The 18064-nt window shown below is 40.6% G+C and overlaps 1 protein-coding gene across 1 annotated transcript in view; it reads right to left on the reverse strand.

The window, feature by feature from the left end:
• Positions 1-3791: 3791 nt before the first annotated feature.
• Positions 3792-18064, reverse strand: part of EDEM2 (ER degradation enhancing alpha-mannosidase like protein 2) — a 28765-nt gene continuing 14492 nt past the window's right edge. The window contains exons 6-11 of the mRNA XM_025469824.3: positions 17690-17901; positions 15798-15939; positions 14392-14516; positions 9288-9432; positions 6212-6333; positions 3792-4350 (exon numbers count right to left, since the gene is read on the reverse strand). Of these exons, the coding sequence (XP_025325609.1) occupies positions 3853-4350; positions 6212-6333; positions 9288-9432; positions 14392-14516; positions 15798-15939; positions 17690-17901 (1244 nt within the window). The 3' untranslated portion in view covers positions 3792-3852. The remainder of the gene's footprint in view (positions 4351-6211; positions 6334-9287; positions 9433-14391; positions 14517-15797; positions 15940-17689; positions 17902-18064) is intronic.

Raw genomic sequence — 18064 nt, forward strand, 5'->3', positions numbered from 1 at the left:
TTTTCTGACATCAACCATAGAAACTTCTTTCTAGATATGTGTCCTGAGGCAAGGAAACAAAAGCAAAAAGAAATTATTAGGACTACATCAAAATAAAAAGCTCCTGCACAGCAAAGGAAACAAAACAATCAACAAAACTGAAAGAAAACCTATGGAATGGGAGAAGGTATTCATAAACAACATATCTGATAAAGGTTTAGTATCAAAAATATATAAAGAACTTGTACAACTCAACACCAAAAAACCCCCAAATAATCCAATTAAAAAACAGGCAGAAGATATGAACAGACATTTCTCTGAGGAAGACATACAGATGCCCCTAGACACATGAAAAGATGCTCAACATTACTCATCACCAAGGAAATACAAATCAAAACTAAAATGAGATATCACCTCACACCTCAGAATGGCTAAAATTAACAACACAGGAAACATGTTGGTGAGAATATAGAGAAAGGGGAACCCTCTTACGCTGCTGGTGGGAATGCAAACTGGTACAGCCACTCTGGAAAACAGTATGGAGTTTCCTCAGAAGTTAAAAACAGAACTACTATATGATCTAGTAATTGTACTACTGGGCATTTACCCAAAAAATACAAAAACACTAAATCACCCCAATGTTTATTGCAGCACTATTTGCAATAGCAAATACGGAAGCAGCTAAGTGTTCATTGATTGATGAATGTATAAAGATGTGAGATATATATAAGATATATATGTATATAAAACAATATTATTTAGCTATAAAAAATAATGAGATCTTGTCATTTGCAACAATATATATGGAGCTAGAGAATATAATGCTAAGCAAAATGAGTCAGTCAGAGAAAGATAAAGACCATTATGATTTCACTCATGTGTGGAATTTAAGAAACAAAACAAATGAACAAAGGAAAAAAGAAAGAGAAAGAGGCAAAGACAAACCAGGAAACAGACTCTTAACTATAGAGAACAAACTGATGGTTACGAGAGAGGAGGTGGGTGGGGTGATGGATGAAATAGCTGATGGGGATTAAGGAGTGCACTTTAATAAGCACTGACTAATATATAGAATGGTTGAATTGTTATATTGTACAACTGAAACTAACATGACACTGTCTGTTAACTATACTGTTATTAAGATTAAAAACTTTATATAAAAAATATATAAGAGTATGCTTATTTTGATGAACACTGAGAAATGTATAGAATTGTTGAATCATATTGTACACATGAAACTAATATAACACTCTATAGTAATTATACTTGAACAGAAAAAAGTAAAAAAAAAAAAACTGTTATAAAGACAATCAAACATATGTGCCCCTGACTGAAGTATACAACACCACTTATGAACCATTCTTGCAAAATAAAAACAAAATTTTAAAAATCTGAATCTGATGAAGCCTCTAGGTCTTAATATCAATTTACCAAGAAAAAAGAAAAAGAAGACAAAAACAAAACCCAGAGATACATATCAGAGACCAGCACAGGGATGCAATTAGCAAAACTCTTTATTTCAGAAATTCTGAAAAAAAAAAAAAAAAAGAAAGAAATTCTGTAGGACTAACAATGTGGTTCCTTCAACAAATGAATTTCAATAAAAATAAGAGGTAGTTCAAGAGAATGAAAGGACAAGCCACAGACAAAGTATTTGCAAGACATATATGATAAAGAACTTTTATCCAGAATATGCAAAGAACTCTTAAAGCTGAGTAATAATAAACTTGATTAAAAGACAGGCCAAAGACCTTAACAGATACCTCACCAAAGAAGATGCATAGTTGGCAAAAACAAACAAACAAACAAAAAAACATATGAAAACAAGCTCCACATCATGTGTTATCAGGCAAATGCAAACTAGAACAACGAGATACTACCACATACCAATCAGAATCAAATTCAAATGAATTTGAATTCAATCAAATTCAAAATACTAACAATGCCAAATTCTGGTATGAATGTGGAGAAACAGAAATGCTGTCATACATTACTGGAGGGAATGCAAAATGGCACAGCCCCTTTGGAAGAGAGTCTGGTGGTTTCTTACAAAACTAAACATACTCTTACCATATGATCCAACAGTTATGTTCCTTGATAATTATCTACAGGGGTTGAAAACTTACATCCATGCAAAACCTGCACACAGACGTTTACAGCAGCTTATTCATAATTTGCCAAACCTTGGAAGCATCCAGGATGCTTCAGTAGGTGAATGGTTTAATAAACTGGTACATCCAGACAATGTTCTAAAAAGAAACAAGCTATCAAACCACTAAGAGACATGGAAGAAACCTAAATGCATATTACTAAGTGAAAGAAGCCAATCTGAAAAGGCTACATACTACTACAGGATATTTTGGAAAAGGCAAAACTACGGAGACAGTAAAAAGATCAGTGGTTGCGAGGAGTTGGGGGGAGAAAGGAGTGAATAGGGAAAAAGCACAGAGAAAATTAGGGCTGGGAATCTACTCTGTATACTATAATGGTGAATACATGTCATTACACATTTGTCAAAACCCAGGAATGTTACACCACCAAGAGTGAACTTTAAGGTAAACTATGGACTCTGGATGATAATGATGTGCCAGTGCGGGATCATTGATTGTAACAATTTTCCATTCTGGTAGGAGATGTCCGTAATGGGGGAGGCTATGCAGGCATGGGGGCAATGGGTACATAGGAAATCTCTATACATTCTGCTTAAGACTGATGTGAGCCTATAACTTCTAAAACATAAAGTTTGCTAAAAATTAATAAATTCAGTTCCTCACTCATAGAGCCACATTTCTAGAGTTCAACAGGCACACGAAGTGCCTACTCTATGGGATAGTACAATAATTCTAATTGTTCTTTTAGAACATTCCATCATCCCAGAAAAGTCTGTGGGAGAGCCCTCCTCTGTATCTTGATTGTGGTCGTGATTATATGGGTGTCTAAGTTTGCCAAAACATGAAAATGTATGAACTGGGTGCAATCTATTATATGTAAATTATGTCTCAACAAAACTCATTTTTTAAAAAATAAGAGAACACCTATAGACCAGAAGAAAATTCAAAAATGGATCATCTGATTGCAAATACATGTATCCTGTTTGGATCCTGATCCAAACAAACTGTAAAACAATAAAAAAATTGAACATAGAGACTCAGAGATTATTAAGAAACAATTGTTGATTTTTATGGTGTGTTTTGGAGGTTCATTCTGAAATACTTATGGATAAGATGGTCTAGCGTGGATTAGGGGTTATTCTGTTCTCCACACTTGTTTATTGTCAATTTTTCATAATTAAATGTTTGAAAACTCACTTCTACAGAGGCCATCCTTGCCTACCCTAACGGAGACTACCTCTCCCCATTATTTTCTAGCATATATCCTATTATATTTATGGCACTTGCCACAATGTGATTTTACACTATCTACTAATTTATTTCTCTCTGCTAGAATTTAGTTTTCCCAAGAATAAAAACCTCGCCTCCTCCACACTGGATGCCTGTGCTGGCGCGAGGGCTGGTGAGTGTGTACAAGACTGGTTCTTGCTAAAGGGCAGAAACACCAGCTGGGGTAAGAGTATGATAAACACATTCATAACAAGGCCCTCCCCCAAAATACTGGAAGAGGGAGCCTTGAAAGGAAGAGAGATCCAACCATCAACCCCTGGTATCTGTCGAGTGGACTGACTTTGGGTTTAGCTGTTTCTCCACCTGTATGAGAAAAAGAAATTAGATTCACAATTTTTTTTTTAAAGCCATGAATCTTTTCTTTAACAAAATCTCTTGAGACAATCTGATATGTAAAATAAAAAGACACAATTGTCAAAAGCAGATTTATTGTCATAGTTCAAACACAAAAGAAAAAAAAATCGTCCAGTGGTTATGAGGAGTCCAGGAAAACCTGTCCCAGTAATGCCAACTTGGAAGTAAAGGGCTGACTCGGGCAGCTGAGCAGCGGGACCTTCTGCTTGGCAGGCTTCTCCCTCATCTGGTCTTGGCTTTCAGGTGAGGAGAACGTGCCTGCCCCTGTTGGAGGTTGCCATGGCCCCGAGCTCATCGTTTTTTTCTGAAACCTCGACCTGTTCCGCTTGAGAGAGTAGAATTCCCTCATCAAGTCTTCCACTTCCCACTGCTCTTCCTTCAGCCTCTGGCAGCAGTGCAGAGCTGCGGGGTCAATGGGGTGTGCCTCTGTGTTGAAGATGTAACCCCCTGCGCCCAGGATGCACTCCCCATAGGGGGTTATCACCGTATCAAAGGTGGAGCCGTTATTGTGGATGAAGTTGGTGGGGTCAAACAGAAGGTAGAGGTATTTCACAGTCTCGGCCAGGAAGAAAGACTCCATGCGGTTGTCCAGTTTGTGGTCTCGCAGATCTTTGATCTGCCGCGAGGAAGAGGGAAGCGAGTCAGAACCAGCATCACCCAGGAAGGGGAGGGCCAGGGGGCTGCGTTAGGAACTTCTGCCCTGCTACTGAGCAGCTGAGCACCAACCCCAGGGCTTGCAACCCTAAAGTACAGTCACAGACTAAGTCTCAGCTATCACTCCTCCAGTGAAAACCCTCTGCGGACATCCTACTTAATGCAGACTAAAAATCAAAGTCCTTACAGGTCCTCGTGGCCTGTCCCTTGCTCTCTCTCTGCCCTCTTCCATGCTCTCTCCCTTGTTCTGGAGAGTCCAGCCAATGGCCTTGCTGTTCCCTCCTTGGTAAGCCTGCGCACTCCCACCCCAGGTGCTCCACGTTGCTTGTTCTTTGGGCCTGGAGCACTCTGTCCTTCAGACAGCTTGCTCCCTCACTGCTTTGAGGTCTCTGCTCAGATACTATCTCATCACAGGGTCCTCCCTAACCTCCCGAGGCCACATGACAATTTCTCTCCCCTTTATCCTACCTTTGTTGTGACATACACAGATGTGTTCATCCCCTTTAATGACATTGTAAAAAATGTAGCATCATTTACTTCACTACTCCCCCTTGATGGGCATTGAGGTGGTTACCAAGTTTTTGCCACTGTAACAACTAATTAGAAGTCTTTATGAAGAAAAATTCATGTTAAGTTTATAGTCATGGATGAATAAGTTTACTTCTTACACTTATTTTCTCATCTCAGAATTAGAAATACATGCTCTTAAAATGAATACTCAGTGGACATCTATTTTTCACCAAAAAAATGGAACTAAAATATGGACTTGATGTACCAAGAGTGATTATTTGTCAAAGGCTAAGGAGTCTGACGCCTATTCCCATCATTTTCCTTGGAAGAGCTCCAGAGGGCTTTCATTTTCATGGAAATAAGTCAAATGTTCTTACGAAGTCCCCAGTGGACTTATCCACTTTGGCTTTTCACAAAATACAACATATTAGACACTAAAACATATCATTGCTTTATTTTTCCTCTACATAAGTAGGACTTTTCTTTAAATAGATGTATATATATTCTACTTACAGAATATAACCACTTTATAAAATTTTGAAAAAGGATTTTTTTTTTGGCGGGGGGGACCTGTTTTTAATCCCATACCCTAAAAATCTTCTAAACACTTTTTGGTGAATTTTCTTCCAGACAATTTTCTTACACATCTGGTTTTTACATGTCTGTAATGGTGATTTATTTATAGCTTGCCTGCTTGGGTCCCTCTAAGGATGTGACATGGCTCTTATCCTTGACCCTCTCAATCCCTTTTCCACAGAGCAGCCAGAGTGATCTTTCTAAAACACAAGGCAGATCATGTCACTGCTCTGCAGTCAATCCTACCAAGGCTTCTCATTTTCAGCAGAACAAAATGCAATACCTATATGATTTACCCCTTGCCTCCCTCTGGGACTTCTCTTTTCCTTTCCCTCCTTGCTCACTCCACTCCAACCATACTGGCCTTCTTTCTGTCTCTCAGATACATGTTCGTTGTTTTTCCTACTAAATTGTCAGCTCAGGGGCTTGGTCTTTTTCATTGCTCGGACCCTTGGTCTAGCATAGTACCTGGCGAACAAAAGACATTCAGTAAGCATCTGTGAAACTACTAGGACTATTTCATTAAGGACCTCCAGGTTTGAATATACAGCTATGGGACTCTGTTTCCCTTCCAGAATTCAACTTATAGGCCTTTCCACAAAACTTTTCACAAAATTTACCCTTGTCAAATAAAGTCATGTGTACATCTCGGAGGTCCCTTCAGTACTAACATTCCAGAGGCTCTTTAGCAGCAGGGGGAGACATTTCTCAGCTCTTGGGCCCACGGAAACACTTACTGTAGCAAATCCACACTCCACCTTGCTGATTTTTTCAATGGATTCCACAGCATCTCTTCCGAGTTCTAAGAGGGTGGGATCCCCCGTGGCACGGTAGAGGTACATTGCGCTCTCAATGAGTTCTGTAAAGTCCGAGGCAGACCCTTCTCATCCAGGAGCTGAGCAGGGAAGGCCCACTTTGGGCAGTGAGAGACTCCTCCCCTCCATACCTTATCCACCAGGCCCCAACAAGGAGGAATATGGGACAGCTTCCTCAATGCTGAGTTTCCAGAGCCAATATCCCCAAAGCCTGAAGCTTAGTGGAGATCAGCATTAAAACTGTCTATAGACTCCCATCCTAATGGAGAGAGAGGCAGTCAGGTTCTGGGACAGGGAGGTAGCAAAGGCTACTCCCTGTCTCCCAATATTTGTGCCCCCCTTCTTCCTTAGTAACAGAATCCTTAACTATAGCCAAGCACACAACTGTTCAGACTGACAACTCTTCCCAGCAGCCAGGTGTGGGATTAAGGTCCCTGACACCATAAAGAGCCATATACGGCCAGAGGTGAAGGAAAAATAAATGTCTATCTTTTTTCTTTAAAAGATTTTATTTATTTATTTGAGAGAGAAAGAGAGAGAAGGAGAGAGCATGCATAAGCAGAAGGGAGGGGGAGAGGGAAAGGGAGAAACAGACTCCTCCTTAAACAGGGAGCCCTGCATAAGGCTTGATCCCAGGACTCCGGGATCATGACCTGAGTCAAAGGCAGACACTTAACTGACTGAGCCACCCAGGCGCCCATAATGTCTGTCTTAATTAAGCTACTACTCACTTTCTGTCACTCACAGCCTAACCTAATTCTAAAACTTAAGAGTAAGAGCCTGTCATTATGAGGCCCTTTCTGAGATGGGATGGACAAAAAGACGGTTAAGATATTCAAGAGTCAATCTTCAATCTAACAAAGAAAGAGCCACCCGTTCACTGGGCCTGGAACACAGTGATAGCCCTGTTCAATTCTACAACCACAATTGGAATCTGGCATTCAGACATGGGGCCCACTTTCGGATGAATATTAGCCAACAGGAGTCTATCTGCTAAGAAAGTTTATTCTGGAGAAAAGAAAACAGAAAGATGTGTTAATTGCTTTCAAATATCTGAAGAGCTAGTATGGAAAAGAAAGATATAACTTCCAGAGTGGCCTAACTGGGGGGAGGGTACAGCTCAACAGACTTTTCTATTTCTTCATCTGTCTTTCTCAGAGAGGAGAGAACGTTTCCCTCCCTAGACCAATCTTTCCTCCCAATCTCCTCCCCTGCTTCCTCCTGGACCTCGATCAGCACTTTTCTCCTGTTGATTTATTACTGCAAACTCCATTTCTTACTTTTGGAAAAAAAGATCTATGGCTGTCTCCCAGTTCTCTCCAAGCTTTCTCTCCCTTTATCTCATGGGTCTCTGGACAATTGCTAATTTAACTGCTCATATTCAAAGATACAGATTGGGGCACATTTACTGATAAGTGAACACTGTGTATGTTCAAAGAAAGAAAAGAGTCCTCCGGGGAAGCCTCCTGTTCTGCTGCTAGCACCTGGCTGGCTCAGTGCACCCAGGGCTAGCCATCTTGTTTTCTCTTCCTCAGATATGGGCCTATGTCTGCTGCCATTGCATTAATTTCTTGTATATCAGCCAACTCTCTAGAACAGGGTGGCAGCCCAAGGCTTAGATTTGGACTTAGGTGGGGAGGTAAAGGCCCTCAGAGACCTTTGGCCAAGTACTGTGCCTCAATACTGCTGATCAGATACACATACCAGAGCGAGCATACAGAGGAGGACACTGGCCAATCACTATTTCTGTGGGGTAGGAAGGATGACTGGACTAAGGCATTACTGGATTCCTGGCTGTGCTGCCTTACTTTCCACTGATGCCCTCCTGCCAGCCTATCCTGCAAATGGAACAGGGTGCTCTGGAAGCAGTGAGCTCCCTGTCACTGGTGCTAAGTGAACAAGAGCAGATAACTGCTTGCCAGGGCAATGACAGGGGAATTGCAATTAGAAGGCCTCTCAGGTTCCTTCTAACTCTGAGAATGTACAAGCCTACATCCCACATTTAGTCCCAAACCGTCTTCATTTTATCTATTGGTAATACTGGGTATGGCACCTCTGAGAGTTTTCTCTTAAAAGAGAAGAAAAAGCTGTGAGAATAAATGCATGAGAAATACTGAGAACAGTAGCCTTGAGGAATCAAAGTGACTAACGCTCTTTGTAGCTGCTGTTTTATTTCCTCTTCTGATCCCCCTCCAAAACTCCCAGGACAATCTCTTGAGCTAGAGGAGGAAGGAAGTGGGGTAGAGGAGGGCAGAATGTGCAGAAGGCGCCAGAAGGCCTGTCCCACAGCTCAGAGGCATTCAGGTGGGAAGGGGGGAAGAGTCCAACAATAGGAATGTAACCCATTTCAGAGTGGGGGATGACTATGTGTGCTGACTAAGCTTCCTTCCTCTGCTCCCCATCCCCTTCCCCTTCTCCTTGCAGTGTTTACCTTCCCTGCAGTGAATCAGAGGGTCAGAGCTGGAAGGGAACTTTAAGACAGTTATCAAATGTGGAATACCTTCCTTCTCTGTGCTTTGATTTCTGAGCTGCACTTGGGGAGGTGGATGAGACCAGATGATTCATTCCTAAGGCCTATTTCCGAGTTCTAAAACTCTGTACCCCAGAAGCCTAACTCACCTGACCCAGTGACTTAGGAAGTTTGTCTACATTTCTGAAATTCTGATGGCAAGAACCCAAAAGGAGTCAACCTGGCTCTTCCTTTTGCACTCAGTTGCCCGAGTTTGAAGGAGCCTAAGATTTAGTTAAGAGGCCCAGGTTCCCGTCCTACCTCCTATACTTAGTCTTGGACAAGCCAGTTCAACCCACCAGGGTTCAGTTTCCTTATCTGAAAATATATGGATAAATAAAATCATCCAGAGCCACTGAAAGCATCAGATGGGGAAAAGCATTAGCTTGTGAACACTTGTAATTTATGGAGCCTCACAGACACATGAGGGTTTGGGGTTCCAAGAACCAGAGACTGCAGGTGCTGTGATGGGCCAGAGATGTGGCTTACCTGGCCGAAGAGGGTAGCCCTCTCGCTTCTCTACTGTGTATCCCTGAGGAATGTTGTAGAATTCTGGGAGCCCCCCAAACTGCTTCCATACAGTGTAGTAGTTGAGGAAGGTCCTCATAGCATTGTCAATGTCCCCAATGAGGCTCTGGAGGACAGAAGTGGTTGTCAAGCAGGCAGCTACCAGGCATAAAAACCCACATACAAAAAAAACTCCACCTACCAAACCCCACATACAATTCAGGGAAGAGACAGCAAAGGCTTTGGCATCACAAAAGCCTGCGATCAAACTGAGTCAGCCATTTATTCATTGTGCGGCCTTGCGCCAGACACTTACCTTCTCTGAACCTCATCTCTCCGATGCAAAACACAAAGCATCTAAGTTACTGTGAGGGGCAGAGTTTAGTTTGTATTCAAAGTCTCTGCTCAGTCAAGACCGGCTACTAAACCAGTAAACAGGTAAATCAGCTATCTGGTTCAAAATTTTAAGAATAGGAAAAAGGTTGATTTTACTAAGTCTCACTCCTACCCTATATCCTGAATCAATTTGTATTTGTAAACAGAAATATGTATGAGACTATATTATTTTCCCCACATAAAAAATAGTTTATTAAATATGTGGTTCTATACTTTCTTTTATGCATTAAACAGTAGATTTTGATTTTTCCATGTAAGTACATAAAAAGCTCCCCCTCCTATTTATACAGTTGCACCGTATTCCACTGCTTGGACCACAATTTAACTAGTTCCTTAGTAACAGCCAGCTGGATGGGTTCTGATGTTTTGCTATTTGTTAGATCAATAGTGTAGTAAATAACGTTGTACACATGTCACCTCAGATATGTGCAAAATTTACCTGTTAGACAAATGTCCAGAATTAGGATTGCTGGGTTGGAAAGTATACGCATTTGTCATTTTACCAGCTGTTGCTAAACAGCTATTAATAGTAACATAAGCTTGCAGAGAAATAGCTGACCTTTTTGACATCTCCTTCAGGTGCCTCGTGGATAGGACACACTTAACATTTCCCAAACAAAGCTCTTGGCTCCCTCACTTTCCCACAAAGTTGCCTCCCTAGTGTCACCTCACCCTTCTTTGTTAATGGCACTTAGCAAATGGTGGTCATCTTTGACTGCTCCCTTCCCCCACCCCCATCCATTCCATCAGCAACTCCTGTCAATTCCATTTCTAAAACAGCAAGATTTCTCTCTCTGTACCTCCAGCACCATTACTTGGTCTGGTCACCAGCATCTCATGTTAGGATCATCCCCACAGTCTTCTAGCTGCTCTAACCACTCGTCATCCCTCCTGTCCCTCTCTAGTGTACTCTCCCTGATGCAGCCAGAGTGACTGCCTTACTACATACTCCAGACCTCAGGGCTTCTCAGGGGCTTCCCTCCTTTAGACTGCAGCCATACCACTCTTCTCTGTTTCTGAGAAACACCCAAATCTTTCCTGTCTCAGGACCTTCACACATGACATTTCCTCTGTCTGGAACATAATCCCCCATCTCTGATTTGTGAGATACCAGCTTTGGTATCACACTTCTGAGAGGTCTTCCCAAGTTAAGTCCCCATCCAACACTCTTTTTCAGCCTCTCATTTGGTATCCTTCAGGGCAACTTATTATTTTATGCATTTGTCTGCTTAATTTTTTCTTTTGTGTTTCATTCTATAAACTGCACAAGGGCAGGGCCTGGAATACAGCAGGCATTCAAATATTTGTTGAATAAATGAAGAACAAATTGCACATATCAGAGCCTCCTTTCTTCATCTATAAAGCAATGTTCACCTGAGTGTGTTGTGATAATTGTGTGTAAAGTGCCTAGCACCTAAATTATTCTCTGATAAATATTTATCACCTCTATGTGCCAGCCAGACTACAAGGCACTGGCTAGATGTGCAATAAACTTAGTTATATGTGTGTATATATATATTTTTTTCTAAGTATTTTATTTATTTATTTGACACAGAGAGAAAGCACAAGTAGGGGACGGGAGAGGGAGAGGGAGAAGCAGGCTCCTCGCTGAGCAGGGAGCCCAACGCGGGGCTTGGGCTTGATCCCAGGACTCTGGGTTCATGACCTGAGCCAAAGGCAGATGTTCAACTGACTGAGTCACCCAGGTGCCCCTATTTGTGTTATACTCTCACAGAGAATGAATCCATGATCCCTGGTCAAGTCAGGAAAAAGTACCACACCAATGGAGATGAAACACTTGCTAATCACACCCTCTCTTTTATTTTCTTAATTTTCATTTTAGGAAATTTGAATAATAAAGGTATAAAAAAGTCACCTAAACCTCACCACACAGATAACATAGTTTTGATATCTATCTTTCCAATTTGTATTCTATTCAGTGATATAAGTATTTTTTTTAAAACATACAGGAATGAGAAGACAATCTCTTTCTTAATCTTACAGTATCAGCCATTTATATTTTTGTCTTATATTCCTTGATGTACAAAACCAAACTCTTTGTCTTCTTCTATTCCTTAATGTACAAACTCTATACAGTTGTAATCAGTTTACACATAATGTCTTCATGTGTATTTTTGTTATTGTTAAATCTACTTAAAGAATCAAACTTAAAAAAAATAAGTATCATTTCTAATTTCTCACTATGGTTCAATGGTATGTTTCATTCACTCATATTTTCTTAATTCTTATTCACTACCTCTTCAGGCATTTGGATCATTTCTAGGTTTTCTTTGTCAAGAACTTTGCTGCTAGGAATATCTGTATACATGACACATCTTTCCCTCTTGAATTATTTTCTTGGGGAACATGCACAGACATGGAATTTCACAGGGTCAAAGGGTGTGATCAATGATATGTCTGAGTTGTACAAAGTTTCCCAAGAGTAATGTAGTCACAAATAGTTTCAAGGCAATAGATTTCCAGATCCTCTACTTTCCTGAACTGGATCTGCCTGAAAAAAAATGCTTGTAACACAAAGGCAAGCTATCTATTTTCATGGTTTCTTTCACAGTCATCCTTCTGCCATTTTATTGCCTGCAAAGTGTACCCACCAGCAATCTCTAACCTTCCTGTGGAACATTGTTCTGGGGAATAAGGACTTCCTGAGCACCTAACTAGGTTACATTTAAATTAACTACATTTAGGTGTAGTTATTGGAAAAAAGGAATGACTCTAACCACTGCATAATAAATTCTTTTGCATATCAGATGGTTTCTAATACTATGCCTTCAAAAAACTGGAAGAGGAACTGGACAAATTGCCAGCAAAGGGATCATTACAAATGATTTCTGATAACAGATTACAAGATTTTCATTACATAAAGAATGAACTGTATGTATAGTATTGCCATTTTTGTAGGTCAAAGAGTGGAATACTGGCAGTTTTATACAGTTCAATCTATTAAGTCAATGATTATAAAGAACCAAATGATGGGTACCTGGATAGCTTAGTCGGTTAAGTGTCCAACTCTTGATTTTGGCTCAGGTCATGACATGGAACCCCGCCAGCTCCACATTAGGCATGGAGCCTGCTTAAGATTCTCTCTCCCTCTCCCTACTCCCTTCCCTCTCCTTTCCTCATGCTCTTAAAAAAAAAAATGTAATGACACTGTAATAATCAAAATCTACTTATTTATGTGCATAAGTCTCCTCAGCACCGACATCTAAAAAATCAAAACAAGAATAAAACTTTTGATACATAACCATGTCCCATTTTAGCAATATGTATTATTCACACACAAATATACAAACAACTTAAAAATAAAAAAGTTCTCCAAATCTCATTAAGAAATGTATTTCTGATTAAATTGCCTTTATGTTTCTTATTTATTGAAAACTATAAGCTATTAATGTTGCTTTAATCATTTACATACTAATGATAACCAAGAAGAAAACAAATTTAATACTCAGAGCATACGGTCACAGGAAAATTTAAAGTTATTTTAAATTTCTAGGTACACAGGAATTTTATTACACAGACATAAGAGGGTGTCCATAAAATTTATCCAGCAAAAAATATAACAATTAGGATAAAATCCTATTGGAGGAGGAGAATGAAAATATGAGTTTGAGGAGAAAAAGGAATGGTATACAACTATTTAAACTCATAAGATTAAAAACACATAAGGGACTCCATAGTTCTTCAATTCTTTTAGTGGGCACTCAACCAATAAAACTTGAATATCTTAGAAGAGCTGGACCAATATTTAAATATTGTCAACAAGTTTTCTCTGAGCCTATTTCCCCATCTGTAAGATAAGTAGGCTGGCTAAAAATACACAATGTAGGACTAGTTACATGAATTGCAGTATATCAATTTAATGGAATATATGCATCTGTTAAAAAAGTAAAACTGACCTATATGTATCAATAAAGAATGATCTCTAAGACATATTTAGTGAAAAAGTACATGACATATTCCTATCTACATAAAGAAAAAAATGTAGATATAAATATGCATATGTTTATGCACATGGATTTCTAGAAAATATGCAGAAAAATGGTAATAGGAGCTGGACTGGGGGGGGTGTCTCAGGATGGGGGCCCAAGATTTATTTTTTACTGTATTCCTTTGTGTGCTTTTAAAATTTACCACCATCTATACGATATTACCTTTTCTTAAAATAAAAAAAAAAAGAAACTGGCTTATAAAAATATTGTGGTATACATAGGGGGCTGGTTAGATGGGCTCCAAGATCCCGCCCTCCCAGCTGTGACTCCATCTCATCATGTAATGGAAAACAATAATGACAGCCTGCAGAGTGGCCCCAGCTGCTTTCAGGCCCTTTCTCAGGCCTACTGTCAAGAATGAGGAGATTTGACAGAAATGTCCAGTGGACAAACAGTTGTTGCCAATGGATGTTACTGCCCAGCCTTGAAAGACACTTTCTAGTTTATTTTAACTGGTATCACATTTCACAGCAAACTGGAAGCTCAGTTCCTGACACCTTAAAGCTCCCTTTGGAAAATTCAGCTTGGCAGAATCTTAAGTCTGTCTGATTCACTCTGTCTCTCTTTTGTCTCCAACCCAAGTACTCAAGCAATTGAAATACCTTATTTGACTTATATATCAGAATGATCCTGCTTTGTCAGTTCCAGAGAAGAATGTCCACCCCTCTGATCATTCCTACCTGAAGACCAGGCCAGTAGGCCTCTAGGGACTGGAAGACTGGCATGGACACAGTTCCCTTGTACATCTGCACCCACAGGTACCAGTCATCGAAGCGAGTGTAATTCCGAATGGCTTTGTTATATTCTGTAGAGGAGATGCAATAAGACACATCAGTGATTATAGAGACGAAAGGCAGGTCTTGACAAGAGAAACACGGACTTAAACTTTTGAAAGACCATATGACGGTGTAGCTTCAAAGAGACTAGGAAGAAACAAGGCACAGAAGAAGGGGCATGGGTTCTAGAGCCAAACTTCCAGACTCAAATTCCAACTCCAGCTTTACCACTTGCTAGCTGTGACCTTGGGTAAGGTTTTCCTTTTTAAGCCTCAGTCTTATTATCTCTAAAGTGGGGAAAGTAATGGTATACACCTCATGGGATTATTCACTCATCCATTCACTCAACAATATTCACTGCACATCTGCTAGGGACAAGGTACCTAGAGGGTGGCAAACAAGACAAAATGTAGGTCCCAGGGCACTTCCATTCAAGTGGGAACTTGGACTTATACCTCTCCCTAGATTATAAATCCATGAAGGCCAAGACTTTGTTTTGTTCATTGCAGAGTCCTTAACACTAGGATAGTGCATAACAAACATGCACAATAAATTATCATCTAAGTGAAGTACCAAATACACATGCAAATAAATAAGACAATCTCAAACAGTGTTGTAAGGATTAAATAAAATAGTCCATGTTTGGCACTTGGCATGGCACTTGACATATCAACATACTCAATAAACATCTGCTGAATAAATGCATGGTATCTATAATAATAACTATTATTAAGTACCCAGAAATTCCTCAATTTCATTACTGTTAGTGTCCAAGGGCCTGAAGGGTAAAATGCTTTTATTCAATAGGCATTAATCAACTACCTACTTCATGCAAAGCACTATGGGAAGAATAAAATGAATAAGGCATGGACACTGTATTCAGTAGGAAGAGCTGTTAACTGTGGATGTTAGCTGACTGCACAAAAGGTGCAGAGGCCCTAAATTCTAAGGAGGGATCAAGCTACTTTGTGGTCAAGGTGACAATTCTACTGGGTGAATAAAATTCGGAGACATGAAGACAGGAAAAGAGGTTTTCTAGGCAAAGGAAACACATGTGCAATGGCCAGGAAATAAGAAATACAGGGCCACACACAGAGAGCACAGCATAGTTCATTTGGTTATTGCAGGAAGGCCTTAAGAGGTATAATGAACATCAAGTAGGCAGTGCAAGTCCATGCTGGCTCTGAATGAAGACTGAGGTACTCAGAACTGATTCTGTAGGCACTTGGGAGCAATTGAAAGTTTATAAATAAACCACATGTCAATGAGAAAAAGTCTTGGCAAAAGCCTCCTTACCCCACCCTTTTTACCTAGGAACATGGCCATGAGTTTCTTATCCTGAAGCAAAATGGCTCCTTTCACCAGGTACTCAAAGTAGGAGTCCACACCAGCCCCGATGCCTGAGTCCTGTGCCACCCACTTTCCGGTGAGTACATCAATATGGTTGCCAACCTGGGAGGGAGAAGGAGAGAGATCGAGAAAGAGAGAGAGAGTCCGAAAAGAGGGCTCAAGACCAAATAGGCATCTCCTCATACCCCTGACTAGCCAGTCAAATACAAGGCAGGCACCCTAGTGCTCAAGGGAGACAGGTAAGCTATCGGGTGTGGGGTTGGGAGGCCACAAATTCTCATCAGTATCAGTCACTGATTGAGAACTGCTCCAAGTAGCATTAAGTCCTAGAACTTCCAGCTTAAGGCAAGCAGAGCAGGCTCCAGATACCAGAGAAGGCCCAGAGGGAAAGAGACACTGTCAGAAGACAGGCCAGTGAAATGGTAAGGGCTGAGAAAATATGGAGTCTACTGCGGTTCCAGTGAGAAAAATCTACTTGTGTTAGACCTACCAACGGAGTTACTATAGGTCTCCAGAGTGGTATCTTATTGAGAGATTTTCAAGGATTCCTCATACAGGTTTTACTCTTCAAGCTTAGAAGCAGACTTGCATAAAATGTGTCCCTGCCTGAATCACTTTCAGACAACTCAGTCTTTCCAAGTCATAATGACTCACCAAAGGAACTATTAATACATCAACATCATTGCTCCAGTAGCTGAGGATCAGAGAGGTTGAGTGACTTGTCCAAGGTCACACAGTTTCGATATAGCAAGGCCAGGGGTCAAATCCAATTCTGACTAAATCTAGTGCTATTTCCTGGACAGCTCTGGCTCAGTTATTGTTAGTTTCACTGTATTATCTGATTTAAGAGCTGAAACCAACCTTAGAGATCATCTGGCTCAAAGTGTGTTCAATTTCCATGGGATAATAGGTATTGGAGAAGAAAGGGAAACTCTGGGGTCAAATAAGTTTAGAAAATGTTGAGTCAAGCAAAGTTGAATAGATTTATTTACCACTGGATTTCATAACATTTAACCTATCCAAGTTCATTATGACTCTCCAAAAAAAGACACTACAGTTGACCCTTGCACAATAGACGGACTGGGATGCTGAGCCCCACACAGTCGAAAATCTGTAGATAACTTCTGACTGTCCAAAAACTTAATTACTAATAGCCTGTTCTTGAGTGCAAGCTTTATTGATGACATAAACAGTCAACACATATTTGTATGTTATATGTATTATGTAGTATATTCTTATAATAAAGTAAGCCAGAGAAAAGAAAATGTTATTATGAAGATCATATAGAAGAGAAAATATGTTTATAGTACTGCATTGTAAAAAATTTGTGTATAGTGAACCCATGCAGTTCAAAACCACATTTCTCAAGGGTCAACTGCAATATGCAGTATCCCTCAAACTTCATTGACTAGGAATTACTTTTTTAATAGAACAGCCAGCCATTCAACACCTCTCAGCATTAGGATTCTAAGAAACATAGTTTAACAAACATAAATAGTAAAAGTGAGGGCCAGATGGGCTGGTGATCTAAGGTTGCCATGTTGAGTCATGGGCATAAAGCATTTGACCCACTTCCTAGAAATCAGAGTAGCTCAAGGAATCAAACCTCACCAGAGCCCCCTTTCCCTGCTAGAGAATATGCTCTCTCTCATGCTTTCTTACCCTGCACCAAAACTTGAATTGGAGGCTTGGTTGACTTTCAGTGTCCTGCTGCTAAGTCCTGGACCACTGCTGAGGTCATCCTAAATATCCTTTGGCTGGACTGCAACTTCTTGCTAGGAGCCATGAGTCTTACAAGCAGGGGCTAAGGTGCCTGACTTGACTCAGACAGAAAGGGAGGCAGCCGACCTACCAGCCCAATATCCGACCGGCTCTCCCAGAGGCGCATGAGGGCCACTCTGGCCACATCTTCGAACACGGGGTCACCCGTGAGGCTGCTCAGGGTGGCAAATTCCACAATGAAGGTCCCGATGCCTGCTGTACAGGTGACAGGGGTTTCTCCTGGGTTCACACCATGAAGCAAGTTCACCGTTCCATATGGCATGCCAGTGGGGGTCTGAAATGCTGAATAATCACAAAATAATGACCCACACACAGGAGTAGGGATATAGGGATAGTTCAACACAGGCCCAAACCTGAGGCCTTAGCTAGCACTCTCTTCTTTATCTCCTAGGTGATCTGCTAGACACTGAGCCAGGAAAGGATAGATGCCATGACTATAGGTCCT

The sequence above is a fragment of the Canis lupus genome, chromosome 24 (genome assembly GCF_003254725.2).
Source record: "Canis lupus dingo isolate Sandy chromosome 24, ASM325472v2, whole genome shotgun sequence".
Classification (NCBI taxonomy): Eukaryota; Metazoa; Chordata; class Mammalia; order Carnivora; family Canidae; genus Canis; species Canis lupus.